Source organism: Monodelphis domestica, chromosome 4 (assembly GCF_027887165.1).
Source record: "Monodelphis domestica isolate mMonDom1 chromosome 4, mMonDom1.pri, whole genome shotgun sequence".
NCBI lineage: Eukaryota > Metazoa > Chordata > Mammalia > Didelphimorphia > Didelphidae > Monodelphis > Monodelphis domestica.
Genome location: NC_077230.1, coordinates 135241721 through 135269253, shown reverse-complemented (window position 1 = coordinate 135269253; position 27533 = coordinate 135241721). Strand labels below are relative to the sequence as shown.

The 27533-nt window shown below is 35.3% G+C and overlaps 1 protein-coding gene across 1 annotated transcript in view; it reads right to left on the bottom strand.

The window, feature by feature from the left end:
* Positions 1 to 27533, bottom strand: part of THSD7B (thrombospondin type 1 domain containing 7B) — a 1225997-nt gene that overhangs the window by 480098 nt on the left and 718366 nt on the right. Inside the window, exon 12 of the mRNA XM_001364165.4 lies at positions 25140 to 25243. Within this exon, the coding sequence (XP_001364202.1) occupies positions 25140 to 25243 (104 nt within the window). The remainder of the gene's footprint in view (positions 1 to 25139; positions 25244 to 27533) is intronic.

Here is a 27533-nt window from a genome sequence, read left to right as displayed (position 1 = left end):
ACCTTTTGATGATTCTCTTGAATTCTGTGGTTGGACTTCAAATTTTCTGTTCAGGTCTGGTCTTTTATTTATGAATGCTTGGAATTCCTCTGTTGTGTTAAATGACCATACTTTCCCCTGTAAGAATATAGTCAGTTTTGATGGGTATTTTATTCTTGGCTGTAGGCCTAGTTCCCTTGCTTTCCGGAATATCATATTCCATGCCTTTCGGTCCTTCAGTGTGGATGCAGAAAGATCCTGTGTTATCCTCACCATGTTTCCATGGTATCTGAATCTTTTTGGCAGCTTGTAATACCTGTTCTTTTATCTGATTGTTTTTGAATTTGGCTATAACATTTCTTGGTGTTGTCAGTTGGGGATTAAAAACTGGGGGTGATCTGTGGATTCTTTCAATCTCCACTTTCCCCTCTTGTTCTAGGATTTCGGGACAGTTTTCCTGGATAATTTCCTCTAGTATTATGTCCAGGCTTTTTCTTTTGTCGTGGTCTTCTGGTAGTCCAATTATTCTTAAATTGTCTCTTCTTGAACGATTTTCTAAATCGTCTGTTTTGTGAATGAGATGCTTCACATTTTCCTCAATTTTTTCATTCTTTTTGTTTTGTCTTATAGTGTCCTGCTGCCTTGTGAGGTCACTTGATTCTAGTTGTTTTACTTGGGTTCTTAAAGATTGGATTTCATCTTTGGCTTTTTGGTCGTCTTTTTCCTTCTGGTCTGAGTTTCTTTGAAGATTGTCTTTCATCCTCTTTATCTCGTCTTTCATCTCCTTTGCTTCATCTTTCATCTCCTTTGCCTCATTTTCCAGCTGGATGATTTTGGCTTTCAGGACACTATTTTCTTGTTTTAGTTCAAGTGCCTCTGTTTCCAGATGACTTATCTTAATTTTTAAGTTCTTTTCCCAATTGTCTTCAGCCTCTCTTAGCTGTGTTTTGAGTTCTTCCACAGCCTGTATCCAATTCGCTGGGATTTCTGGTTTATCGTTTGCTGATCTCTCCCCCTCTGTTCCATTTGGTGAGTAGTAGCTGTCTATTGTAGTTTCTTTCTTCTGTTTCTGTTGTTTGTTCAAATTCACCCCTTCTTTCCTCCCTGTATTTGTCTGTGCTCTTGTTCCTCTCATTTTTTTGTTTTTTGGGGACTTCTATCAGTCTCCCCTCTTGGAGCTTTAACAGAGGATCTCTTGGTGTAATCTCTGAGGGAGGGTTGTTGGGGGTTTGAGCTTTCCTGTCCTCTGGAGGCTTTTTATTGGCTTAAAGTTCAGCAGTCAGTGAGGATGGATGGGGAGCCTGGGCTTCCCTGTGTTCTGGAGACTTTTGATGGGATTGAGTTCAGCTTATTTGGGATGGGTTTATTATGAGTTTTAAACTTCCTGGACGGCTGGAGCAGATATGGAGGATCTCTAAAGCTCTAGCCAGGCTGCCAGGTCTATGCTCCTTCTAGGCTGCCATCTTGACTTCGCCTCTAGGTTTCTGTTTTTTCAGAAGACCCAGCTCTCTAAGGGGGGAGGGGTTGTGGCTTGCCTGGACTCTGAGGGCTCCTGATGAGATTAGGTTCAGGTGGTGTGGGCCAAAAGATCCCAGAGCCAAAAAAGGGAAGGAAAAAAAAAAAGCAGCCACCTCCTCTTCCACAGCCTGTGTTGAGTGCCCAGAGACTGGCCAGTTACTTTCAAGGAAAGCTCTTTGGAGCAACCCCTTTGCCAGCCCTGAGTTTTCTGTCCTTTCAGTAGCTCTGAGGGCTCCTGATGGGATTAGGTTCAGCTGGTTCTTTCAGAAGACCCTGCTCTCTAAGGGGGGAGGGGTAGTGGCTTGCCTGGACTCTGATGGCTCCTGATGGGATTAGGTTCAGGTAGTGTGGGCCGAATGATCCCGGAGCCAAAAAAGAAGAAAGAGAAAAGCAGCAACCTCCTCTTCCTCAGTCTGTGTTGAGTGCCCAGAAACTGGCCCGGGTTACTTTCAAGGTAGGCTCTTCGGAGCCACCCCTTTGCCAGCCCTGAGCCCTCTGTCCTTTCAGTAGCTCTGAGGGCTCCTGATGGGATTGGGCTCAGCTGGTGCCCCGAAGCTGGGACCTCCCCCGAGACCCAGAGGGAAGAACCCAGCCAGGAGGCCACAGGCTTCCCCCTTCTCTCTATGCTTCCCTGCCATCTGTGTTGGGCACTCCGGAGACTGGCTCGGGTTGCTTTCAAGGTGAGTCCTCAGAGCCCTGAGGTTCCCGCTGCTGCCTTGGGCTCAGCACTCTGGGTTGGGGGGATGGGTCCTGGGACCTTCTTTCTGTCTACCCCTTAGATCTGAGTGATCTAGGGTTCTGGCTTTTGGGGTGTGGTACCTTTTGATCCAGGTCCAGGAGGAGATTTCCCCAGGTCTATCCTGTTGTTCAGCTTGAATTTCGGTGGCCTAGGAGCACTTTGTTTGCGATTGGTAGGGAAGGGTTTCGGAGGTCTGAACTTTCGCTGCTTCTACACCGCCATCTTCTTAATAACTCTAATTTTTCTAAGACTTCATTCACCTCTTTTACCTCTTTCTTATTTATTTTTTTGGTTTGATTTATCTAAATTTGATAATGGTTGGTTCAAGTCTCCCCCTAATATGGTTTTACTTTCTATTTCCTCCTTCAATTCTCCTAGTTTCTTCATTAAAATTTTGGATGCTATACCATTTGGTGCATACATGTAGATTAGTGATATTTCCTCATTGTCTATACTCCCTTTTAACAGAATATATTTACCTTCCCTATCCCTTTTGATCAGGTTTATTTTTGCTTTGGCTTTGTCTGATATCATGATTGCATCTCCTGCCTTCTTTGTATCAGTTGAGGCCTAAAAGATCTTACTCTATCCTTTAATTCTAACCTTGTTACTATCAACCCGACTCATATGTGTTTCTTGAAGACAACAAATGGTAGGGTTTGGGGTTCTAATCCAATCTGCTATTTGTCTACGTTTTATGGGTCAGTTCATCCCATTCACATTCAAAGTTATGGTTGTCACTTGTGGATTCCCTGGCATTTTGATATCTTCCCCTAATTCTGACCTTTCTTCTTTAGCTAAGTCCTTTTGAACCAGTGATTTACTTTAGGTCAGTCCCCCTAGCCTCCTTCCTTGATATGCTTCCCTTTCTAGCCCCTCCCTTTGTATGCTCCCTTCCCCTCCCCCCTCTCTTTCCCTCCCTTTTTATACTCCCTGTCCCCTCCCCCTCCTTGATTTTCCTTTCTTTCTTACCCTGATTGGATAAGATAGAATTCAGGATCCCACTGGATTTAGATGTTCTTTCCTCTCAGATTTGATTTCACTGAGAGTAAGGTTTAAGTTATTTTACTTCACACTCTCTTTCTCTCCTTCTCATATGAGAGTTCTTCCGCTCCCCTTCCCATGTGTATCTTTGTATGGGAAAGATTATTCTATTTAGTGCCCCCCCCATTTCTTGAAGTAAATGTTAGTATTATCGACAATTCCCCCTCCCTTTTTCTTTCTTTGCCCCCCTTTACCAAATCTTCTTGATGCCCCAATCTTTCCCTATGCATGATTCTTCTAACTACTCTTATGATGGATACAATTTTTGAGAGTTACACAGTACATTTTTCCCACATATTAATATATATAATTTGATATAAATGTAGTCCTTATAGAAGAGAATTTGACTTAAAGAAAAAGATAAGATTTGTCTCCTTTTCCCTTTCTTTCATATTTACCTTTTCATGTTTCTCTTGCTTTCTGTGATTGGATGTCAAATTTTCCACTAAGTTTTGGTCTTTTCTTAGCAAATGCTTGGAAATCTTTGCTCAGCGCAGCCTCTCAGCGCTGCCTCCCCTTTGCTCAGCGCAGGATTTTCCCGTGAAACCACCCTGAGAGGTCGTTTCCTTGCAGTCTTTAGATCCCAAGGACCCTGGTGTGCCCCCCCAGACAGAGACACTCCTCACTCACTCGCTGTCCCAGTGAATGCTCTGATAGCTTACTCCGGTTTGGTGGGGTGGGGCAGGGGCAGCTCAGTTCAAATTTTGGTGCGAGCTTTTCCTCCTCCTTATAGTGTGGAAATGTTCAACCCCCAGGTACCTTCGTTTCTGTGGGATACTGGAGAGTCCCTCCATTCTTCCAAAGGTGGTTTTTATGCTCTTTTGAGGTAGTCTATTTCATTTGGTGCCGGGGAGGGGAAGCGAGTCGCATCTAGATTGCAGCCATGTTTACCTGGAAGTCCCCATTCAGTAAACCCATCTCTTGGTTGGTTTCCTCCTTTGGTGTTTACCTGTCCCCCATATTTCACCCATGGTTTTAAAAATCTGTAGAATGTACATTGGCCACACTCTGGTAAATCATCTCAGCAGATGGGTTAAACCAGTTTGAGGTAATCTATGATCTAAAACATGTCAGTGACATAGGGGGACTGTCTACCCCCAAAATGTGAAAATTTCCCCTGGTGGAGACAGAGGCTTTCATCTCCAATTTATGCCAGTGAATATGAAGGCAACTGACACAGATATTATAGAAACCTTAGAACTTAATTGGATATGGAAGAAGCCAAGGTCATCCACTTCATCCATGGCTCTCAATAGTCATCCTGATTCTGGAAGTGAGGCTAACACCCTAGCGCAACTCTGTCTTTCTTAAATCCAATTCCTATACAAGTCAAGACATCATCCTCTGATATCATTGGCCCTCTGAAAATGAAGAATGAACGACAATAACATGTATTTTAACAATTTGTGCAGTTGTCTCATTCTCACTTACCACTATTCTTACAAGGTCAAAAGTCATGAAGAGGCAGGTTATATCCTATTCATTTTTGTGGACCTTGACATAGTGTGTCATACAATTAGAGTGTTCAATAAATATTTGTTGAATAACAAAATTCAGAAAATAATGTTTAAATTTAACAAAATTAAAATAAGGAAATGAATTTAATCAGGACTTATAAACACAAGTAAAGTATATGACTGTGTCAGTCTTCTGTTTTTGCTTAACATTAGTCTTACAGGCCATAGAGAATTGTGTCCAATGTTGCTTCTGAAAATGTACCAAAATATATGGAGAATTTATATATGATTCTGATAAATTAATAAAAATGATAAATAAGTTAGGGAATAAATCTTAAAAAAAGATTAAGGAAATTAAAATTATTTAGTCTGGAAAATGAGGGACTTTAATAATAATCATTAAACAAAGAAAAGCAAACCACAATATGTATTGGTAATATGTATTGTATTTCTAATATGTTTTGGTGTTGAATAGCTATTTGCTGATTATTTTGAGGAATGATGCTCTAGGATATTAGACCATAGCAGGAGTGATTTAGGTTAGATAAGACATTATTCCTGATGACTTCAAGGATTTATAGAATTATAGAATTTTATATTCATTTATTCATTCATTCTAACTTTCTTTGCTTTTTAAACCATTACCTTCTATATTAGAATGAATACTGTGTATTAGTTCTAAGGCAGAAGAGCAATAAGGGCTAGGTAGGCAATGGGGGTTACATGATTTGCCCAGGATCACAGAGCTAGGAAGTGTGAGAGGCCAGATTTGAACCCAGGACCTCCCATCTCTAGGCCTGGCTCCCAATCCAATGAGTCACCCTCCCAAAGAGCTGCCTCTTTTCAGACTGCCTATTTTTAAGGGTCTTCTCAGGGCATCAACTGAGGGATTCCTTAACAAATTATGGCATATGAAATATGATGGAATACTATTATGATGTAAAAATATAATGAAGAGAATAGTTCAGAAAATCCTAGGAAGACATGAGCTGATGCAAAGTGAAGTGAACAGAATAATATATATACACTAATGGATATATATATATATATATATATATATATATATATATATATATATATATACATATATATATATATATATATATGAAGATAATCAACTGTGAAAGACTTAGTAAATTTCCTTGATTGTTTGTAAGCTCAAGAACCACACAGGGTAATGAGAAAATTAAGTCACCTGTGACGAAGCCATCTATCTTGTGTGAAACCTTTATTCTGCCAAGAATCTGTAATCACAATACAAGAATATAGAATGTTAATCAAGTGATTTGGTAAAAGTTAATGTATCACTTTTCCAATTATATCTATTTAGACATGTGTGTTAGATGATATATCTGTGTGCCAAAAAAATGGTTATAAAAATAAACACCAGGCCTAGGCCTGGAGATGGCGGAGCAGCTATCAGGTGCAAAGCATGCCCATGGCCAATTGATAAACAGCTATCTTCCATTTGTTATTTTCTTGACTGGCTGTTCATCACCTATTGGGAATCCCTAGAGTCACAAATGAGGCTGGACCTTGCCTGTGGCAATATGTAGCACAACAGCATTGGTATAGCCTTATCAGACTATTTATAGCCTCAAGGAAATGAAATATGACAATTGTCAGGGATTGTTCCTACAGGTAATTGAAAAAAATTATAATTAAAAAAAAAGTTAAAAGTAATTTCTTCCCTTACTCCAGTCTTAGATCTAACCAAACTGGCTTTCTTTCTGTTCATCAAACATACTACTCACTTCCCTGTCACTTGATTATTGCACTTAATGTTCCCTATTTTTAGAACAAATTCCCTGCTAACCACAGACACACAGATGCCTTCCCTTCCTTGAAGGAACTGCTCAGGCACTATCTTCTGCTTTAAGCCCTTTCTGATCCTTTAAAATACTAACAACTATTCTCTCAATCTTCCTTATATTTAATTACTCTGTATCAGCTTACGTTTCTTAATTTTATTTTTATCCTGTATTTATTTCAATATAACAGGTGCCCAATTTTAGGACAATTTTAACCTTTGATAACTTGTCCCCAAAGTGATATGGCATATCTAAGTTAATGGAATATATAACTCCTCTAAAGCTTTTGAAACATTCTATATGCACTTATTTCTCCATTTAAAATATAAACTTACTGCAAGTTGGGGATTGTTTCATTTAAAAAATTGTATCCCAATGCCTAGCACGTGGTTGTTGAATTAAAAAAAAATTGAGCTCAGTTTTTGTGATAAGAATTCACTATTTAACCAAAGTTGCTAGGGAAATTGAAAAACAGTATGGCAGAAACTAGGGATAGACCAATATCTCATGCCCTATACTAAGATAAGGCTAAATGGGCATAAGATTTAGATATAAAGAGTGATATCATGACTAATTTAGGGGAATATAGAATAGTTTCTCTGGTGGATCTATGGAGAAGGATTTATTACCAAACAAGAGATAGAGAGCTTTATAAGATATAAAATGAATCATTTTGACTATATTAAATTAAAAAGGTTTTGTGCAAACAAACCAAATGTACCAAAGATTAGAAGGGAAGCAACAAACTGGGAAAAAATGGAAACATATTTGTGTGGAACACATCTGCTGTTCCATATTCTGAACCTGACCCCCGTCAATATCTAGACCCTGAGACCCTATCTGGGCAAACAGAGGTTTAAGTCAACAAACAACCCTTGAAATTCCAACTAATCCTGCAGGGAAGTCCAGAGTTCCAATTTAAGGCCTAATCTATGTAAAAAGCCAGAAATCCCAGTCTGGAGCTGTTGTAAGGACATACCCCAGTTTGGGGTACTTCATAGACCAAAGGCTGGGGCCTCCTCCTTATCAGCTGAAAACTCAGGGCAGTGCCCCAGAGCATGGTAATCTACCAGTTACCTGATCAAATCAAAACCAGAGTGAGATCAAAAGCCTACATACACCCAAGTATGAGGTGAGAATTTCAGTCATCAGCAGTCTCAAGGATTAACTGAATTAGTAGTGAGAGATGACTCTCAGAGCTCCCAATCCTCAGGCCATCATATCATCTTGGAAGAACTGAAACTTGTAGAAACCCAGAAATAAGAATAAGATCAATATCAAGGCAGGACGAAAGTGTAAGAGGGTACCCTAATCTCCCAGAGAACAGAGTTTACTTATAAAAAAGGTTGGAAAAATGAGCAGACAACAAAAAGCACCTAATAATAGATAATTTTTATGGAGACAAAGAGTAAGGTACAGATACAGAAGGGGACAGTGAAAGCAAAGCAAACATGTGCAAAGTCCAAAAGAAAGATATGAATTGGACTTAGATCTTGGAAGAGTTCAAAAGGACTTCAAAAACCAATTAAGAGAGGCAGAGGAAACATGAGGAACAGAAATGAAAGCAATATAAGAAGAAATGAAAATGAGGTTCAAACATTGATGGAGAAAAATCAGGCATTGAAAATTAGAATTGAGGAATTAGAAAGTAATGATTTCATGACACATCAAAAAACAATAAAACTACATCAATAGAATGAAGAAAAAGCAGATGGAAACAAGAAATAACTCATTGAAAACATAACTGACCTGGTAAATAGATCCAGGAGAGACAATTTAAGAATTATTAGAAATAGCTGAAAGCCATAACCAAACAAAAATCTTAGACATCATAATACAGGAAACTATCAAAGAAAATTGCCCAGATATTCTTAAATAAGAAAATAAAAAAGAAATTGACAGAATTTATAATCACCTCCGGAAAGAAATCCTCAAATGACAACTTCCAGGAATATAATAGCTAAATTCAAGAGCACCGAAAGCAATGAAAAAATACTGTAAGCAGCCAGAAAGAAAAAAAAAATCAAATACCATGAAGCTACAATCAGGATCAAACGGGACTTAGCAGATTCCATATTAAAGGATCAGAAGGCATGGAATATAATATTCAGGAAGTTAAAAGATCTAAGTTTACAACTCAGAGCCACTTATCCATCAAAACTGAGTTTATCCTTTCAGGGGAAATTTAGTTATTCTATAAGATAGAAAATTTCCAAGCATTTCTGAGGAAAAAAAAAAACAGACAAACAAAAAATTTGAAGTCTAAACACAAAACCCAAGATAAGCTTAAAAGTGTAAATAAGAAAGAGAAAATTCAAGGGACTCTATAATGTCAAACTATATATATATATATATATATTGCTACCCGGAAAGAGGATATCTGTAATCCAATAACTGTTAAATGTTTTTTTAGCTGATTTTTTAAAAGAATGTATTATCAGGGGAGAAGAGGCATTGAGAAATGAAAGTCACATAAAAATAAGATATATGCACAAAAATATTAGGCAAGGACAATAATGATGCCAATACACACACACACACACACACACACACACACACACACACAAACACACACATAGGAAAAACAATGCCTTTTCTGACATTTTTCTCTGAGATTAATGCAGATAATAAATAATGAATTAAAATTTTGTAATTAAAGTGTTTATTGCTATTGCTATATATGGTTGCCCATTAACATTAATAATTATCATCAGAGTTTTGACTATCTATCAGTATATATGTCAGTTCTTCATAAAAGACCAACTTTTATACCTTTAGAAGTCTTTGGTGGCTAACAAGATTCTAGAAAAACAATCTCTTTTAGACAACAGTAAGCTATCTAATCAGACTTCTCTGATGGGATAAATGAAAATATAAAGAAAGATAATAATATTTTATAACATTCTTCTTGTATGCTCTTAAATTGCTTTATACATGAATATATATTGATATGTAAAATTAAAAATTTTCCTTAGAGAAACATAATCTATGATTAGATTGATAAGGATTTTTTTGGTTAGTGACATCTCTAAACAGATTAGAAAGAGAAAAGTGGTCTATAATGTAGACTCTTACTTCATATTCCATTTTTTGTAATCCTTCATTTAGTGTTAATATCTAAGGGGATCCAAGAATTCAGAAAATTATTTTTTGCAAATGCTTGGCTTAGAATGAACTTTGGGATCCTATATACAAGGGATGGCAAACCTTTTATAGACTGAGTGCCCAAACTACAACCCTCACACTTCATGTTAGCGTCTTCCTTACCCCAAACAGAAGAGGGAGGAAGTGCTTCAATTGGACTGCTGGGCAGAGGAGTGGGTGATGTGAGAAAAGTCCTCAGACCTAGTGGAGTGGTAGAAGGGGTCAGTCCCCTTTGCCACCCATGCCATAGGTACAACAATATTGCTATTTGCTAACATGACCCATTCCATAAACTTTCTATAATATAGTCTGAGACACTATAGGCAAAGAGACATTAAAAAAAGAAGTCAAATGGACAATGTTAGATGTGATCCAAAGTATAGTCAGTTTTCTTTTAAATAGATATCTTATTATAGGGTTTTACACGACTATTTATTCACTTGTGCAAACCATTCAGATGATGTCAGAAGATAGAAGAAAGACAAAGGGAGGGATGAAGAGAGCATGGACCACCATATGTGAGAAAACAATTATTAAAAATTATATCAACACATAAAAATTTTTAAATTAACTTTCTAAAGAGTATAAATGCTGGGCCAAGAGTCAGGAATCTAGGCTTCTAGTCTCAGTGTTAAATTAACTGGCTTGTGAACTTGAACATGAGCAAATCACTTCTATTTGGAATAATCAAATAATCAACAGGCATTTATTAATCTGCTATGGGTCAGGTACTGGGGATATAAATAAACAAAGTGATCAATTTCTAACCTTAAAGAATTTATATTCTATTGATATGAAAACCTCACTATCCTTAGCTATAATATATAGGTGTTGATTTTGATGTTCTCAAGGGGCTTTCCCATCACTAAAACTTAATTCTATGTTTCATTTGCAGCCACTCTGCTTTCCTTACATAAGTACATTCATATTCAGTGCACCTTGATTATATCAGTGTGAGAAAAATTGCCACCAAGTCAGGCTGCAATTCATTGCTCAATGTTAATGTTAGAATCTAAGAGATCAGAAGCTTTTTTTTTTCTTTATAAATCTTTGCTTTATATGTAAACTTATGGATTGTGTCTTCCCATCCTGTGTGATTCTTGTACATGTCCTTTCAGAATGTAAAGTATTTGTGCATTTTCTAAATGATTTGTCAAAGAAAAAATGTCATATTTAACTTTGGAGTAAAATGGTCACTTTCCACTAAACCAGAAAGTTTTCTTACTTGTACATAATCAGGACAGATGCTTACATTTAAGAAAGAGTCAGCAAAGCTTTACTGTTTCTTTCCTTTTATTTCTACTTATCACTTTGATCTTTTAATGACTTGGTTTTTCAAACTTTTTAAGAAAAAAAATGCAATTCCCAATTTTAAAAGACATTTTCACATCAAGTAAATGGAATAAATCTTAGGGGCCCTTGGTATAGGAAATGTACAATTTCTGCTGTCCATTTTTTCAGCTATCTTCAGAGTTTTCACATTTTAGATTTGTTGAAATTGCTTAGTGTAACTGGAATGAGATTAAAAGAGAACTTGGAAATAATTAACAAAATAAACAAAATATAATAAAACAAAGGTATTGTTAATATGTGATTTCCTAAGTCAATATGTCTCTCTATACTTTTCTGTTTGAGTTTGATATTACTAGCCTATATGATATTTGCTTCTTCATTAGCTTAGACCCATTCTCACCTCACTTTGAGTCAGCAAATATTGCCTCCAAATGTATTTTCTTCAAGTATCATTCTAGTCATATTATTCCTTTCCTCCAAAATGACACCTGATATAAAATTTTATATAAGCATACCATAGGTTAGAAAAAATTTCCATAATCAATTTCCCTTTTCCCTTCCTTACAACTCACTAGTATTTGCATTTTCTTCCAGGCAGCTGATCATCTTGAAAACTTTTATCTGTATCACATATTTAAACCTCTAACACAATTGATTCTGTATCATAGTGAGTGTATTGGACGTCATCCAGTCAGAAAATAGATTCATGAATATATTCAAACATTCCATTTTTAATGTGGATGTAATTAAAGTTTAAATGACTGATGATTTCCTTCTCGTGGGTAAGTGGCATATAGAGTGGATGGTACACAGTTGGCACTTAATAAATGTTGATTGACTACATACTTCCTCCATTTTTTATCACATGTTCTCCTTGCTATTAGAAGTAATTATTAGTTTCCAGGATTAAAAGTATTATCCACTGGTAAACAAATTTAAGAAATAAACTCCAAAGACCTTGGTACTGTCAAATGTCCAGCATAACAAACCAATACAATATAATTTTACTGATGGTTCTCCATGTGACCTGAAGCTAAAAATCTCCTCTTCATGTTATTTCCCCTTAATAGAATGTGAGTTCCTAGAGAACAGGGATTCTTGCCAAAAAACTAAGTTCAAATGTAGCCTCAGAAACTTAGTAGATGTGTGATCCTTTTTATTTGACATGTCTTCCTCAGTTAACTCATTTGTAAAATGGAGATAATAATGCCTACCCATGAGGTTTATGAAGATAAAATGAGATATTATTTATGAAGTACTTTGCTTCCTTTAAAGCATGTTGTATAAATATATATAATGATGATGATGATGATTACTAGCATTATCAGCATGCAGCATAGTTTTCCATATACCAAGTATTTAATATATTTTTCTTATTCATTCATATGATGTGGAAAATATGGGGACCAAAATAAGATAAAAATTCTTTATATGATTCAACCTTTTCACTTCCAGGCCATAATCAATTACTAATGTTGGGTAAAATAAAGATCCCCAATTAGAATTCTAGAAAGGAAACTTTAAGATGTTTAAAGTTTTAGACTATTTCATTATTATTGTTGAAAAGATATTCTAGGAATAAGTATTATCTTTTGTTTCCTTAATATTTCATTTTGTATAAAAATTGGAAAAAAGGAGAGAAAAGGAAGCAATTAAGATAGCATTCGTTTTTAGAAATGCTGAATGCAAGAAGATTCCTATTTGATTGCACTCAACCTGTTGAGGAAGCTACAAATATAAGGTAGAATAAGTATATCTTTTGTGAATAACATTTCAGGATAAATCGTAACCAGTCTTTATCTGGTTTTATTCATTGTAGAAAACAGATAAAAACTATTTATCAAGACTATGTCAGCAAGTATTTTGGAAGAGAAATAGTCTTCACAATTCTCTATTTCCTAACCCAAAGTGTTACTCAAAACATATCAGCCAGAAGGAATTTTTAAAAGACCATTTATAATATATTTGTTCAAAATCCAATTCTTTATGTATTCAATGTGAAAATACAATTCAATAGTAACTATTTAAAGTGAACATATATATATATATATATGTATACATACATAAGTGGGGGTGGTGGGCAATTTATATACACACATATACATAGTACACATGTATGCATATAAAATTAAAGTAAAACATGTTTAAACATATACATAAAGTATATAAATATGCATAAAGCTCAAATTATTCAAAAGTATCATATGAATTTAATTTTTAAAGTGCTAAATTAGCTATCACATGTATAAGGTGTAAAATCCATCATGGAATTTTTTTAACAAAAAAAAATTGGGTAAGGCCTTAATCTATCTAAAAACAGACATATTTTTGTACTATAATGAGTACAAATCATTTCAATTTGTTCTCTTACATATGAAACTTTTGAAAATCTGTGTTGTTTTCTAAAGCAAAAAAATCTGAGACCAAAATTACCAAGTCATCTCAAACTTCGAAAGTCTTGGAGAACTTAAACATTCTTCTAAACTGATATGGAAAATTTTGGGAGAGTCTTGTGTTGAATCAACAATAGTTCTTATTCTTTTTTCTCTAATTTAGCTATCCTTTATTTGCTTCCTTTCTTTGGCTTACCAAAAAGAAATTATCTTTATGCTTTAAAAGACTAAAAAGGGGGTATAAGGAAGTTAGAAACTCAGGGAAACGGGGAGTATTAGTAAGAAAGTTCTTTATGAGGTTATCATCCCCAGATAAAATGTATCTCAGGATACAAAATATATTGGCAAACATGATAGCTGGTTTGGTAATCACCCAAGCTTCATCTATAACCTTAATGCCAATGAGCTTGACTTTAATTCCAGCACAATTTTGGAATGTATTATTAAATAATAATTAGCAAGAAGATAGAAATGGATTTTAAGATCTTATACACTGTTATATAACTCACACCTCATTTTTTTTTGTAGTAGCAAAGAACTGGAAACAAATCAGGTGGCCATAATTTCAGAAATGGCTCAACAAACTGTAATATATGAACTTTTATGTCTATGGAAGAACAACAGTTATGAAAAACTCAAAGAATCTTGGGAAGATTTAGACACATATTGAGGTACAGAGAAACAGAAAAATCATATGCATACTAACTACAAGAATATAATTGGAAAGAAACCAATGTAGTATTTTTCTAGAAAATAAAAAATATATACACTTATTAAATTAGATGATCTCTAAGGTCTCTTTCAACTACAGTGATCTACACTTCTATACATTTTATAGTCTTATTCTGTAACTTTGAAGAATCATTGCCTGAATAAGGGAGATTTGGGTTATTCAGCTCAGCTAATTGACAAATACTAATTTTACAATTCAGAAATATATTTCTCACAGGGATGACATTGAAAAAGACAAAAGGGGAAATTATCCCCCAAGATTATAGGAGTAAAGTCCTAAGAAACTAGGAATATATTCAAGAAACTAAAGGAAGAAAAATAAAATAATATTGAACCATCCTGGCATAAATTAACCTCTTCTCTATGTTACTTGCCAACATCCTTTCTCTCTTAGTCTAAACTTTACCTAGAAGAAAATCTTTGAAATGACAATAAACAGATCACAATAATTTCGTTTTCATACAAACAACCTTTTAAAGTCAAAGGCCTTATCTCCTATTCACCTATTCAGCACATGTATTGGCCTCTGGCCAAATGGATTGACATCTTGTTTAGTACTGGTTGCTAATGAGAAGGGCATTTTATATCTATTACCAATTTGGTATGAACTGAGATGAAATAAAATGAGGGATCTATCATAAATAAGAAAAAATATCCAAAAATATGAGCATACTTTAAAGTCCTGATTTCTTCTGCTTGTTCAACATTGGCTGAAAAAGTAAAATTTCATTTTTATGGGCTCAAATTAGCCTTCATTGAGGTTGAAGTCTGGGAAATTTCTCAGTTAACTAGATTTTATTTTCTTAAGAAGAGGTTAATATTTATTATTTTCCATTTAAATTTTTTATTTTTTAAAAAAATATTTTTGCAATGTTTTTACATTATTCCTTTTCTTTCCCTCCCCTATTCTCCTCCCTCCCCAATCCAACAAGCAATTGCACTGGATTATAAAAATGTTACCTATTTCCTTATAATTCATTTTTCAATAGCTCAATCTTTTAAAACCAAAACCCTAAATCATACATTCATATAAACAAGTGATATATCATGTTTTTCTTCAGCATTTCTACTCCCACAGTTATTTCTCTTGATGTAGGTAGCATTCAAAAAGGTTACTATTTAGTGCACAATGATTTTCCATGGTACATGATTGGTATTTATGCACTATTTGTGTAACGTTTTTAGGACACTGTCATATTTTGTAAAAAAATCAAGAATCTGAAAGAGTTAAAAGACCAATGAAGAGTATGGGTCCAATGAAAACATGTAGGAAGGACAAATTAAAAGAGATATAGGGTTAAAGATTTGTAGATATGAAAGAGGTAAGTTGAAAATGAGAAAAAAAAAACAAGAGAATAAATATATTAAGAAATTATTGAAGAGATCATCTATCACAGCAATGGTGAGTCTTTGGCACAGGGGGGCCATAGAGGGCATGTAGAGCACCCTCTGTGAGCAGGAGCAGCATTGTCCCCTGCCAGAGCTCATTACTAGAAAGGCAGAGGGACACGTGTAGCTGTTCCCCTCCGCCTCCCCATCATTCCTGTTGACATTTTTTCACACCCCCCACCCCTGTGCCTAGTCCGGAGAGCAATGGGAGGGCACCGGGGGTAAGGTGGGCAGTTCACAGGTGGCAGAGCTGAAGGGGAGTGGAATGCTTGGACCACTCCTTTCTACACTCATCGAGGACCAAGGACATTACTCATTTCACCTGTCCCTCCACTCAGCAGCCCAATGGGAGCACTTTCTCCCTACCCTGAGTGGGGTAAGGGAGGTGGGAAACAATGTGTGTCATTTGGGCTTTGGGGGCTGGAGGAAGAGGCATGGCACGTGGTCTCTAACAAGTTCCCCAGCACTGATCTGTCAATGTGATTCTGTGATTAGGTGAAAAATTAAAAAAAAAAAAAAGTTTAGTAGATAATTAAGTTATATTGTCTAGTCCCAAACAAACAAATGGCTGAAATGATTTTTAAGAAAACTGAAGTGGTTCCTAAGTCTCTTGAATTTGAGATGGTAACATGATAAGGAAAATCAAGTCAATTAAGAACTTAGTAATGAAATTAAAAGATAAATTCATAAATTTTTAATAACCGAGTAGATGAAATCACAATTTGAGGAAAAAAACATTAGCACTGAATGAATTCCAGGCCAAAAAGGTGAGTTCACAGGACTAGTATTCTATTAGTTGTAGGGTCTATAACATAAGGCATAATTTGCAGGTACTTGTTTAAGGCCAAATTTTCACACAATAACACCATATATATTTTAATTTCTTAGGCTAGGCCTATCGTGACAATCAAGAAACAGGAAATATTAAGGCCAGAAACAAAGCCCCAAAAAAATCATAGAATGGTAGAATTTCAAGTTAAAAGGTGCCTTAGGTACCCAATAAAATTCTTAATTTTACAGAGAAAGAAATGAAGATTCAGAATCTTATTTTAATATTTTTAGGATCATTACGAATTTTCTATGGTCATAAAGTTATGATAATTAGAGGAAGATTATCAAAACCTAGATCCACTGATTTTTCCCTTAAAATCTCTCTTAGAATCAATACTAAATATCAATTCCAAAGAAGGGAAGAGGTAAAGGCTTGCCAGTTGGGGTTAAGTGACTTGTCTAGGGTCACACTACTAGGAAGTATCTGAGGATATATTTTAACCCTGAAACTCCCATCTCCTGGCCTGGCTCTCTATCCAACAAGCCACTCAGGTGTCCCTTCACTAAGGTTATTATTTCTACAACATACAAGAAAACCCCAAATTGTGGACACAAGGAGTCAGGCAGGACAGAAACAAGGGAACAACAAAAGCTTCCCTGTGTTAAGAGAGCCATAATTTTGCTTTGGGCAAATTCACTAGTGAGTGGGCATGAGGGTGGGCAATGTAGAGAACCGTCTTACCTTGGGTCAACTAATTATTCTGAATCTCATCCCCTTGGAGAGCAGAGGGAGGGTTGGAGAGGAACACCATAGCAATGGGCCCATAATTACATCAGGTTAAAAAACATAAGTGCACCCTTCTGTAAAGGAATTCTATTTTTTACCTTCCATCCCAATTGGAAGTACCCCAAGGAAAGCATCATGCACCCAGAGATAGTTAAGGTTTTTGTTTCAGAGCAGTTCCCTATGGCAAACAGGTTAAGCTGTCTGCTTCAGAGGTTGACCCCAAACCCATGGCAAAAACAAAACAAAACAAAACACAAATGCTGAAGGAAGGACTTAGAGAATATAGAGCAGCTTCTGGGACTACAATAAATTCAGTAGAAGGTAAGAAGGTCTCAGTATAAGGACTAACAACGTAAAATGAAAAGGCAATAGAACATGGGAAAAATAATACAATTAGTCCATAAAAAAACAGAAGTCCACACAAATGTCCGCAGAGAGTTTAGGAGGGAGGAAGAAATGGACAGAAGCAATTACAGATGACTGGCATGCTGCATTGTTGGAGTGAAGTTTATAACAGTGCAGAGGATCTTCAAGACTCCATGCCAATGTATAGTCAGCATAATAAATAGTTCAATATAAAAAAAAGATGATTGGTAGATGGAAGGAAGCAGAAAAGAAAAGCCAAAAAAGTAGAGTTTATCTTAAGCACTAAGTTTAAGATAATAGTATTTTTAAAAATGTAAACTTAGTAGATTCTAAGTGATAAATGCAGCATAAATAGCTCTTCAAATAAAGCATAATTATACTATTCATATAACATTAAAACAGCATTTCAAAGAAAGTCACTGATATGTAGCATTTATGAATACTAGTCAAATTTCAGTCTAAAAAAGCATTTCAGAATTTAATTATGAGTTTGTATTTTTTGCAACTGTCATGCTATCCTCAGACATCCAATTATAAATCCCAAAGTATCCTGAATGTTCATGTTGAAACAAAAGCTTCTGTTTAAAAGAAGATTTAACAATCCTTCAGCTTAAACTAAATTTGTAATTAATTTCCAGCTAAACATAGAATTAACCAATTAGCAATCATTAAAAACAAATACAAGTAGTAAGAAATAGTTATCTGTAACAGAAATGTTGCTGGTAGTGTTGCGGATAGGAAATGAATGAGTCTCCTCAAGTGGATCAGTTTAACACTGAAATAATGAGCCTGATTCTCCCCTTCTGGCTTCATGATATGTAAGCAACACTCTTTAGGGAAAGAAAAGGGAAGCTCTATGTCCTATTCTAATGTAGGCTTTTAAAGAGAATCAAAACTCTTCCATTCATACAGAAACCCATGGACAGATTTCAAAAGCTTTTGCCACAAATAAATTTTTCATCTGTTCATTCACCAGAGAATCAAGAGATAGCTTAATTTTGCCATAATTTTGTTATTTTTCCTTCACTATTATAAAAAACACTTGTTAGGTGCAATTAGGTGGCTCAGTAGATAAAGAGCAAGGTCTGGAGATGGGAGGTTCTAAGGTCAAATCTGAGCTTTAGTTTCTTTCTACACTTGAAGAGATGTCGAGTCTAGATTCCTAGTCAAACCTTCCTAAAAACCTAACCCTTTTCCTTATCTCTGCCATACTTATCAAAACAATCTCCATATATTCTCTTCAATAGCTAGCACAATCCCTGGTATTTAGTACTTAAAAGATGTTTGCTGAATGATTTACTGAAATCTCTGCTACTGATTCCCAACAAAATAATAAAATCAAGCAGATTCTACTATAATTCACACTAGGTAACTTCAATTGTGTAACCACCGCTGCTTGATATCCTTTTATTATGAATTTCTTTTTGATTAGATTTTGTACTTCCCAAAGATATCAAAATATTTTCATTTTCTCTCGCAACCTCAATTCTTTCACTACCTTAAATGTGCTCTCTGAAAATGAACTCTCTACTTTATTAAAAGAAGGGATCCAGTTACCCTAAGCATTTTCATTTTTCTCTGCCTTCTCCTCCTTTCCTTTCCTATCTATAGTCTAAGATAAAAATGTTTTTTTCTTTTCTTTTCCTCCTCCTCTCTAAGGGCTATTTCTACCATCAGCACTCTCAGTGAGACCCCTTCTTCCTCTGGGAGCTTGCCCTTTCTCTCTCCAAAATTTTCATCTACTTCTGCCCTGATTGTTTTTTCTCTACCTTCAAATATGCACAAACATCCCATATTTTCATCCTAATGAACTATTTATTCTACCTACCATCCTATAGAAATATTTCATTTAAATATGACACTTTAAAAAATAAACCTTATACATTTTATGAGTCTATAGTATTTCTTTATCTTAACTTACAGTCTGAGTTCTAAATTCTGGGCCTGTCATTCTAATGGGAACTATATTAAGAAATAGTTGATTATTTCCTGTTTGCCTCATCCAATAGTCATTTTCCACTGTTTATTTATTTCTAGAGAATATTACACCATTGATCAACTCAGGATTAAAAAATAAAAACAACTTCTTTCATGTTGTAGTGTTCTCTCTGTCTGTCCCTCTCCGCTTCTCACTGTCTCCCTCCTTTCTCTCTCTCTCTCTCTCTCTCTCTCTCCCTCTGCTTCTCTCTTTTTGCCAGGTCCTTGAATTTGGGAGTCTGCCATGGATTAGTTATAAATTCTTTGGCACTTCTCCCACAACATTCTTTTCACTGAAGATCACATGCTCTCTCACCGACTGACTACCATGACAGACATTCTTCTGAGACCTCTTGCTGCATTTCTCTCTTTCCAATTGTCTGCTGAAAGTTTCTGTTTAGTTTACTTACTATCATTTATTTATACTATTTAATATACTAATATACTATTTAATATATATAATAATATATATACTAATTAATTTTTATTTACTATTTAATTCATAACCAGTCTTTCCCTCCCCCACCAAGCCTCCAAAATTGTTCAACTTCTTGATTGTTCAATCTCTATCAATGGAATCCCTCATTTACCTCATAAATATGTTCTATACATATATATGTATATATGGATTTCTATTTAATTAGACTGTGTACTTCCCACACTAATTATGAAAATATTTTCATTTCTCTTGAGGACCCCAATTTAAAACTTAAACTCAATTTCTGAAAATGAACATAGGTACATATACATATATATATATATATATGTATAGCCACAGTTAGCTTTATCTTTCTACTTTTTCCTACAAATATAATGTCACCAATTTTCCTCAGTCCCTTCTTTGAAATGTCTCTGACATTCAGCTTTTTCCATCCAATCACACTACCTAAATAGAGATGCCAGAGAATCCAAAGCAATTTAAGGTGATAGTACATTGGCTCTGGGCAACAGAAGTACAATCCCATTATATATACATCCTTATCAATACACTTTGAAATTTATATTATTCCTTTTGAAGCATCCTGCTTGTTCTGAGAGCCATGTTGCCTCCTGATGAAAGGAAATTTTGCTTCTAGTTTTAGGAGCTGTCAAGGTTAATTTTTTTAAAAGATATCACTACATCATCATTTCCACTCAACTTCCATTTTAGCAATGATATGTAGTTGAGGGGAAGTAAGAAGTAGGGTAAAATTTTGCAAATAAATGATACTTACAATGCATTCCTATATTGAAGATTATTTTGTTCACTGATTTATAAAATATACATGAGACAATGATAAAATGGAATTTATATTTGAATCTGTCATCTTAATTATTACAGTGTGATTGGAAAATTATATTTAAGGTTTCCTACATGTTCCATTCCTATAAGGGTTGCTTTTTAATTTTGACATCAGCTTAAATCATGTGTATTTTGTGCTTGAAGTTTAGCTCAAAACTGGAAATGGAATGAAATGTTCATTTTAGTCTTCATATTCATCTCTACTGAAACACAATATTTTCTATGAACTGGATAAATTGTAATCTAAAGCCCTTCCCAATAGGGTTCTAAAGCAGAGTCTTCTTTTACAATCTAAATCTGTTTTACTTTAGGTAAAAAAAGTCCTTATGGTTTTTCTTTTTCACTGTCAGGATTGAAATGATTCTTCCAACTTTGAAATTTCATATTAATTTTATCATTTGCATAGTGATACTAGAAATGATTTCTAAGGCACATAACAATAAAATGACATTGTATTTTATGTTTTAAAAATTACTTTCCTTGTAACAACTCTAGGAAATAGAGATTGTAAATATTCCCATTTTTCAAATGAGGAAACTGGTATGAAGAAATACCACTAGTCACACAGCAAGGTAGTATAAAAGCAGGGATTTGGACCTGTGTTCTGACTCTAAATCCTATTTTTCTTCTTTACCTAAAACACTTCTAAAATCAGCTTAAACTAAATAACAGATAGGAGAAACTTTTCTGTAACAAATTGCTAAGGACATGTGAATATTTAACTATGGCCATCTCTTGTTAACAAGATTTTAATGCCAGATGTTAAAGAAAAGAGAAGGTACTTTAAGACCCCTGGAGTACATTATTTATTCTCACAAGAAGGATGTAGATTATGTCTATGTAGACTATAAAAACAATGATAAAAAATAAAATATGTATCTTCTGGTATAAAGCTAGACACATTTGTATATGAAAATGAAGAGAACTGCCTACTTCTCCTTAGACAGGTTCTTAATAAATAGTGTCCCTGTTCCAGTAGGTGCTATGTGCTGCCTCGGGTAGAGTATCAAATATGAATTCCAAAAGACCCAAGTTCCAATCCTGTCTCAAACCTGAGCTGTTTGACCTTGGGCAAGTCACTTTGTTTGCCTTGGTCTCCTAATCTGAAAAAAATGTTATATTACTGCTGTTGATTTAAGAATTGTCCTTCAGAATGCTTTATTATCTCATATTGTTTGTATCCATACTGTTTTAATAAAGAAAACAATGTTTATGTTATTTATGTTTCTATTCAGGATTTTCCTGGAATGCTAAAAAGACTGCATGTGCCAAATAGATATAACCAATACTTTATTTTCTAGCAGAATTATGTAACTTGCCAATAAGAATTCCAATAAAGGGAGAATATGAAGACTTTTTATGTGATTAAAGATCCCATTTTCAGTTACACCTAGAAATAACTTACAGTGAAATCTAGTGAAAACAAAGCAAGAAAAAAAACGAACAAGAGGTTTAATGTCCCAAAGGGATCTTTTCATGTCTTCAGGAATGAAAGTATTTGGCAACAAAGGAAAAACGCAAACCAATGTCTGGTTGATTATCTTTTCCATAACACCTATTAGAATTAACAAGAAGAATATCCTTTCGTTTGGTCATTAAGTTGAAAACACTAACGGTGTTTACCATTCCAGCACTTTCCCAGATTTAGTATACATTTTTATTTGAAGTAAGTAAAAATCATAAGCATTTTTGTCCCAGTAGATTCCTTTTATCTCTTTTTTTCTAACCACAGAGAAAAACCAATTTCTAAGACTATTTTTTCTGAATTTGAGGTGTAGCATTATCATTTTGGATTTAGAGATAGACAGGGAATTTGAGGTAACTGAAATCAAGCCCTTGTCTTGCAAGTTGAGATTTAGCTTTAGAAAAATATGCCATTCGTTTGTGATTTCTGTATTACTAATTTCCTTATATTTATGTTGATCTACCAGCTTCACTTGAGTAAATATTTTAACAACTTAGTTTTCAAATCAAAAGATAACTCTCAATGCAGATGCATTTATTTCTCCATTTTCCTTTCCTTAAGGGCAAAAATAGTTATGAATCTAATGTGGTGTTAATAACTACACCGAACCAATATTTAATATATCCCCTCAGGAATTATTGAGTTATCTTGCAAAAACCAAGAACTTCTTGTAAACCTCTTATTTCATATGAGCACTTGGATTATGAGCTAAAGAGAAAATTGGTCAGTTTGATGATTCTCCAATAAAATTCTCCAGGCTGATATGTGTTCCTATATTTTCAGTAGAAATTAAAATTTTTGGATAGAATCTCCTGAATGATTTTTATAATTGAAGAAAAAGTTATATTCTATCTGTAGGAATGTAAGGGATAAAGGATAGAGAAAAATTCATAGATTGTCTTTAAGAGGAAAGGAGGAGAATTTGGATACAAGCCCTAGAGGGAGTCTGGAAGGAGAGGAGGATTTTGAGATTTGACTGCTTTTAACTGTCACTCTGGATTCTGACATTCTACTCAGCTGGAAGGAGGATCTTTGCTCTGGCATCCCCTGGGAAGAATTAATCTTGTGAAAAGGTTAGGGATTACTGGGTTGGAGAATTTGCCTTGGAGTAGACTGCCTTTTCCCTGTAGTACAGAGATTCACCTGTCTGAGAGCTAACAGCCAGAGATCCACCTGGCTAAGGTAATCCTATGGGCTTATCACCTGGGTCTCTGGGTTACCTAGGAAGACAACCCCAGGTTGGAGAGGGGATTCAGGTTGCTAGTTAGACCTGTCTCCTTACCCTTCTTAAGGAAAACCTAGGTAGTTAGATTAGCAAATAGTTAGCATTTGGGTTTTTAAGTAAGAACAGGGAGTAGATAGACAGGGTCTACAGAAACAATGAAGAATACCTCTTGTGAGGTACAGAGAACGTGGGTGGAGTCTACGTCTGTAGTTTTAGAACCCTTCCTATCCTTTCCCTTTACTACAATTATCAAAATAAACTTGGTTTCAAAAGCCTAAGGGTTTTCTGCTTTGCTGGTCCTTGGTAGGTCTTTAGTGGGTATTTCTCATCTCCCATCCATCAAGGCCTTTCCAAAACAATCTACCTCCCTTTGGAGGAAGGCTTTAATTTCATATCCCAAAAACATGATTATATAGAATGAGTCTGGAAAAGCTAATAATTATTTGTTTGGACATTATTCATCACATCAATATTAGCTGACAAATAATCATAAATATCATCTTAGAGAGGCAAGTGTTGCTCAGTGGTTATAAAACTGGCCAGGAGTCAACATGGTCTGAGTTCAAATCCAGATTCTGACATTTCCTAGCTGTGTGAACTTAAGGGAAACATTTAACCTCCAATTACTTGACAAAGGAATCAGCTGGAGAAGGAAATGGCAAACCACTCCATTATCCTTACCAAGAAAAAAATGTAAATAGCTAGGGTTAATGGGGTCATGAGGGCTTGGACACTACTAAAAAACAACAATAGAGGCATAGAGCTCAAGATCCCTTCACTAGTTCAATATTTCAGTCAACCAGTTTTTTCTTGAATACTGTTAATTCATGACAGTTATTGCTAAGCATTGGTAATACAAAAACAAAATTTAAATAATCTCTTTTTTCAAGAAGCTTGTATTCTCCTTAGCAGGAGGCAACATGTACACAGATAATTGAATACAAAATTAATAAAATTTTATTTTGGAAAGGGTGGGGAAATGACAGAACAGAGACAGTTAGATTAGCAATTGGGAAAGACTTCTTTCAGGAAACAACATTTAAGGTGGTCCCTAAAGGCAGCAAAGGGATTCTGAGAGGACAAGAGAGGAGGAAGATAAAACCAGGCATAGGGTACACCTTGTTTGCAGGTATGGATGAGGTATCAAGTACAGTGAATCAAGTTGGCCAGATGGTCTGGAGTGATAACAATAATGAGTTAGAATCAAGTTGTGAAGGATTTTAGATGCCAAATGGAATTGCCAATACATTATCCTGGAATGCTGAATCTTCCTGAGCAGGAAAGTGGCATCATCAGATTTGTGCTTTAGAAATATTTTAACAACTCTGTGAAAGAAAGATTCCAGTTTGCCCATTTGTGACTATCAGTGTGCTGTATTTTTGTATTCCTTCCAATACATAGGGCAGCATTTTGCATATCATAGGTACCTAAAATAAATATTTAGCCCAAATGAAATGAAAAGCCAGTTGCTAATCTGGACATCACTGGATTTTGCTGGTTAATACTCATTGTGTTTATAGGTTATTATTGGTGTACTTCAAGCTGAAAAAAGGTCCTTCCTTTGTAACCCTTAGATTCCTAGAACTGATTATGTTAGGATGATTTAATATTGATGTTACCTGGCTTCAAACCTTAGCTGAGACTCAAAGACAACGAAATACTATTACATCTTTATTCACATATGTAAAAAGTTGGATAAAGAACATTCAAGCAGGTAATATTGCCAATTCACTTTCCAGTATAAATGTTGATTAAAAATCAGCTTACCTCTTGTTTGTAAGCCCTTTCCACAAGCTTCACTGGTGCCCATCATCCCCTGCCTGACAGACTCTGGCACCAGAATGCATGAATTCCACTTATGAGCCTTCCACCTGTGATTAGAAAGATGAAAGATTCAACCAATTATTCAGATGTGAAGACTGGAATAAACAAATATCAAACCTAGACAAGCGATGCAACATACCAAGAAAAATGGACACAAAACAACAAATTTAAAATAGTTCATAGCATTTCAGTTCATATGACCCATCAGTGTGTGACTCAGGTCTATGCTAAATATACTCATTTCATTTTCATGTAGACCTTGTGCCATGCTAGAAATGGAGCAATGAAGGACTTAGAAAAAAAAGTTCATGCCTAAAAAAATGAAAAGGGCTTTTAGTGACCTTCAAACTGAAAAAAATGCCCTGGGCTCCCTTGGGCAACTGGGGCAAAAATGCTTTATATACAGCAGAACTTGTGTCCCAGATTATGTTACACTTAGTGTTACAGAATTACCCTGGCTCCTTTGTGATTGTATGGCCCTCTTAGGCATTCAGAGCAATTCAGAAATCCAAACAAGATTGTAAGAATGATCATTTCATTGGAAATCTCTCCCTTGTTCTCTTTCACATCACAGAAAAAGGGTAACAGCCAGAAGAGAATACCAAGATTTGTATTTCACAGGTAAAATATTTCCTGAGGAAGCTTTCCCACTCTCAAATTCTCTTCCCTTCATTGTTTAACAAAACTCTCCATTTGGGGACCTTCAGGGCAGAGAGTAAGTTTTATCCTTTAAATTTGCCTGGCCACAATGATCCTGAAGAGTCTTCTGCCTCAGGTAGAGGCATCAGTCTGGCTCCTTTAGCTGAATAATGTAGTTGCTGAATTTATTCACCATGTATGCCAATGGCTCTGATTTTTTTAAATCAAATTTGATATTTTATCAGTGTTGGGAACTCGTCGTGAAAAGCTTTCTGTGCCAATATAGATCAGCATCTTTTTGATAACTAATTAGAGTTACTTGAGACCCAGAGGAATTGTGATTGGCTCAGAGTCACATGATGAGTCTATCAAAGGCAGAACTTGAACCTACATCTTTCTAATCCCCAAGTTGCCTGTGGATTAACAAGTCTAGCTGCTTCTCAGATCTGATGATATTTAGCTTACTATAAATCTCAGGAAAAACTATTAAGCAAAAATGTCAACATCAGTATTATGACAACTTGAAAAATTGATGAGGTATCAGGAAATAGGAAGATGCATTTAACAAATTAGAACTGAATTGATTATTATTCAAAACACTGCTATAGGTATATTCATTGCATGCAGAAATTCTTTGAGTGTCATTTCAAGAGATATTATGAGCAGAAATATTAGCATAGCTAAGATTTTTGTCTGTTTTTTTTTTAGAATATTCCAGGTTACTTTGGCTAAATCTATTCAAAACCAAATTATTATATGCATATTTTCTCCCATTGATTAATTGAGTATGCTAAATCAATTTATGGCTTTAAAATCACAGAATGTCAAGGCTAAAAGAGCCCTGAGAACTCAGGGGACAGCTAGATGTTTCAGTGGATTGAGAGCTAGGCCCAGAGATGGGAGGTCCTGGGTTCAAATATGATCTTAGACACTTCCTAGCTGTGTGACCCTGGGCAAGTCACTTAACTCCCATTGCCTAGCCCATATTAGTCTTCTGCCTTGGAACCAATACACAGTAAAAATTCTAAGACAGCAGGTAAGGACTTTTAAAAAGTAAAAATAAAGAAGTCATTTAGTCCAACTCTCTTCTCTAATAGATTAGGAAGCTATTGTTCAGAGATGGGAGGTGTTTTGTCCAGTATTACATGCCTAGCAAATTTTGAACTAGGAATTTCCCCTAAGATCTTTCAAGGGTTTGGACAATTTTATAAGTTGGTGAAATATTAATTGCCACTCATAAATATAACTTCTTTACTAAGGTTCCTTCACTAAAAAAGGTCTCATCCCTATATGCTTTCTGATTCCCAAGGTTTGTTTTTTTTGAACCCCACCTGCTCCATTATGTGACTAAGCTAGTTCTATTTAGGACAGAAAAACCAGGTCATATTGAAATACAGTCTAATTTATTCTGATAATTCCACAATGCTTTTATGGAGTCTTGAATTGGGAGAAGCAGCATTATAAGAATATAGAATTTAGAGCAGAGAATATTCAGAAAATGTTTAATCTAATCATGCCTGCAAACTGAGGTCCTCCTTTCCCTCTGTTTAATAAATATTTTGACACTTTGCTGTTCAAGTGTTTAACAATCTCTAACACTTGGGGGAAGGGGAAGGGGACGCAGCTGGGTGGCTCAGTGGATGGAGAGCCAGGCCAAGAGACAGGAGGTCATGGATTCAAATCTAGACTTAGACACTT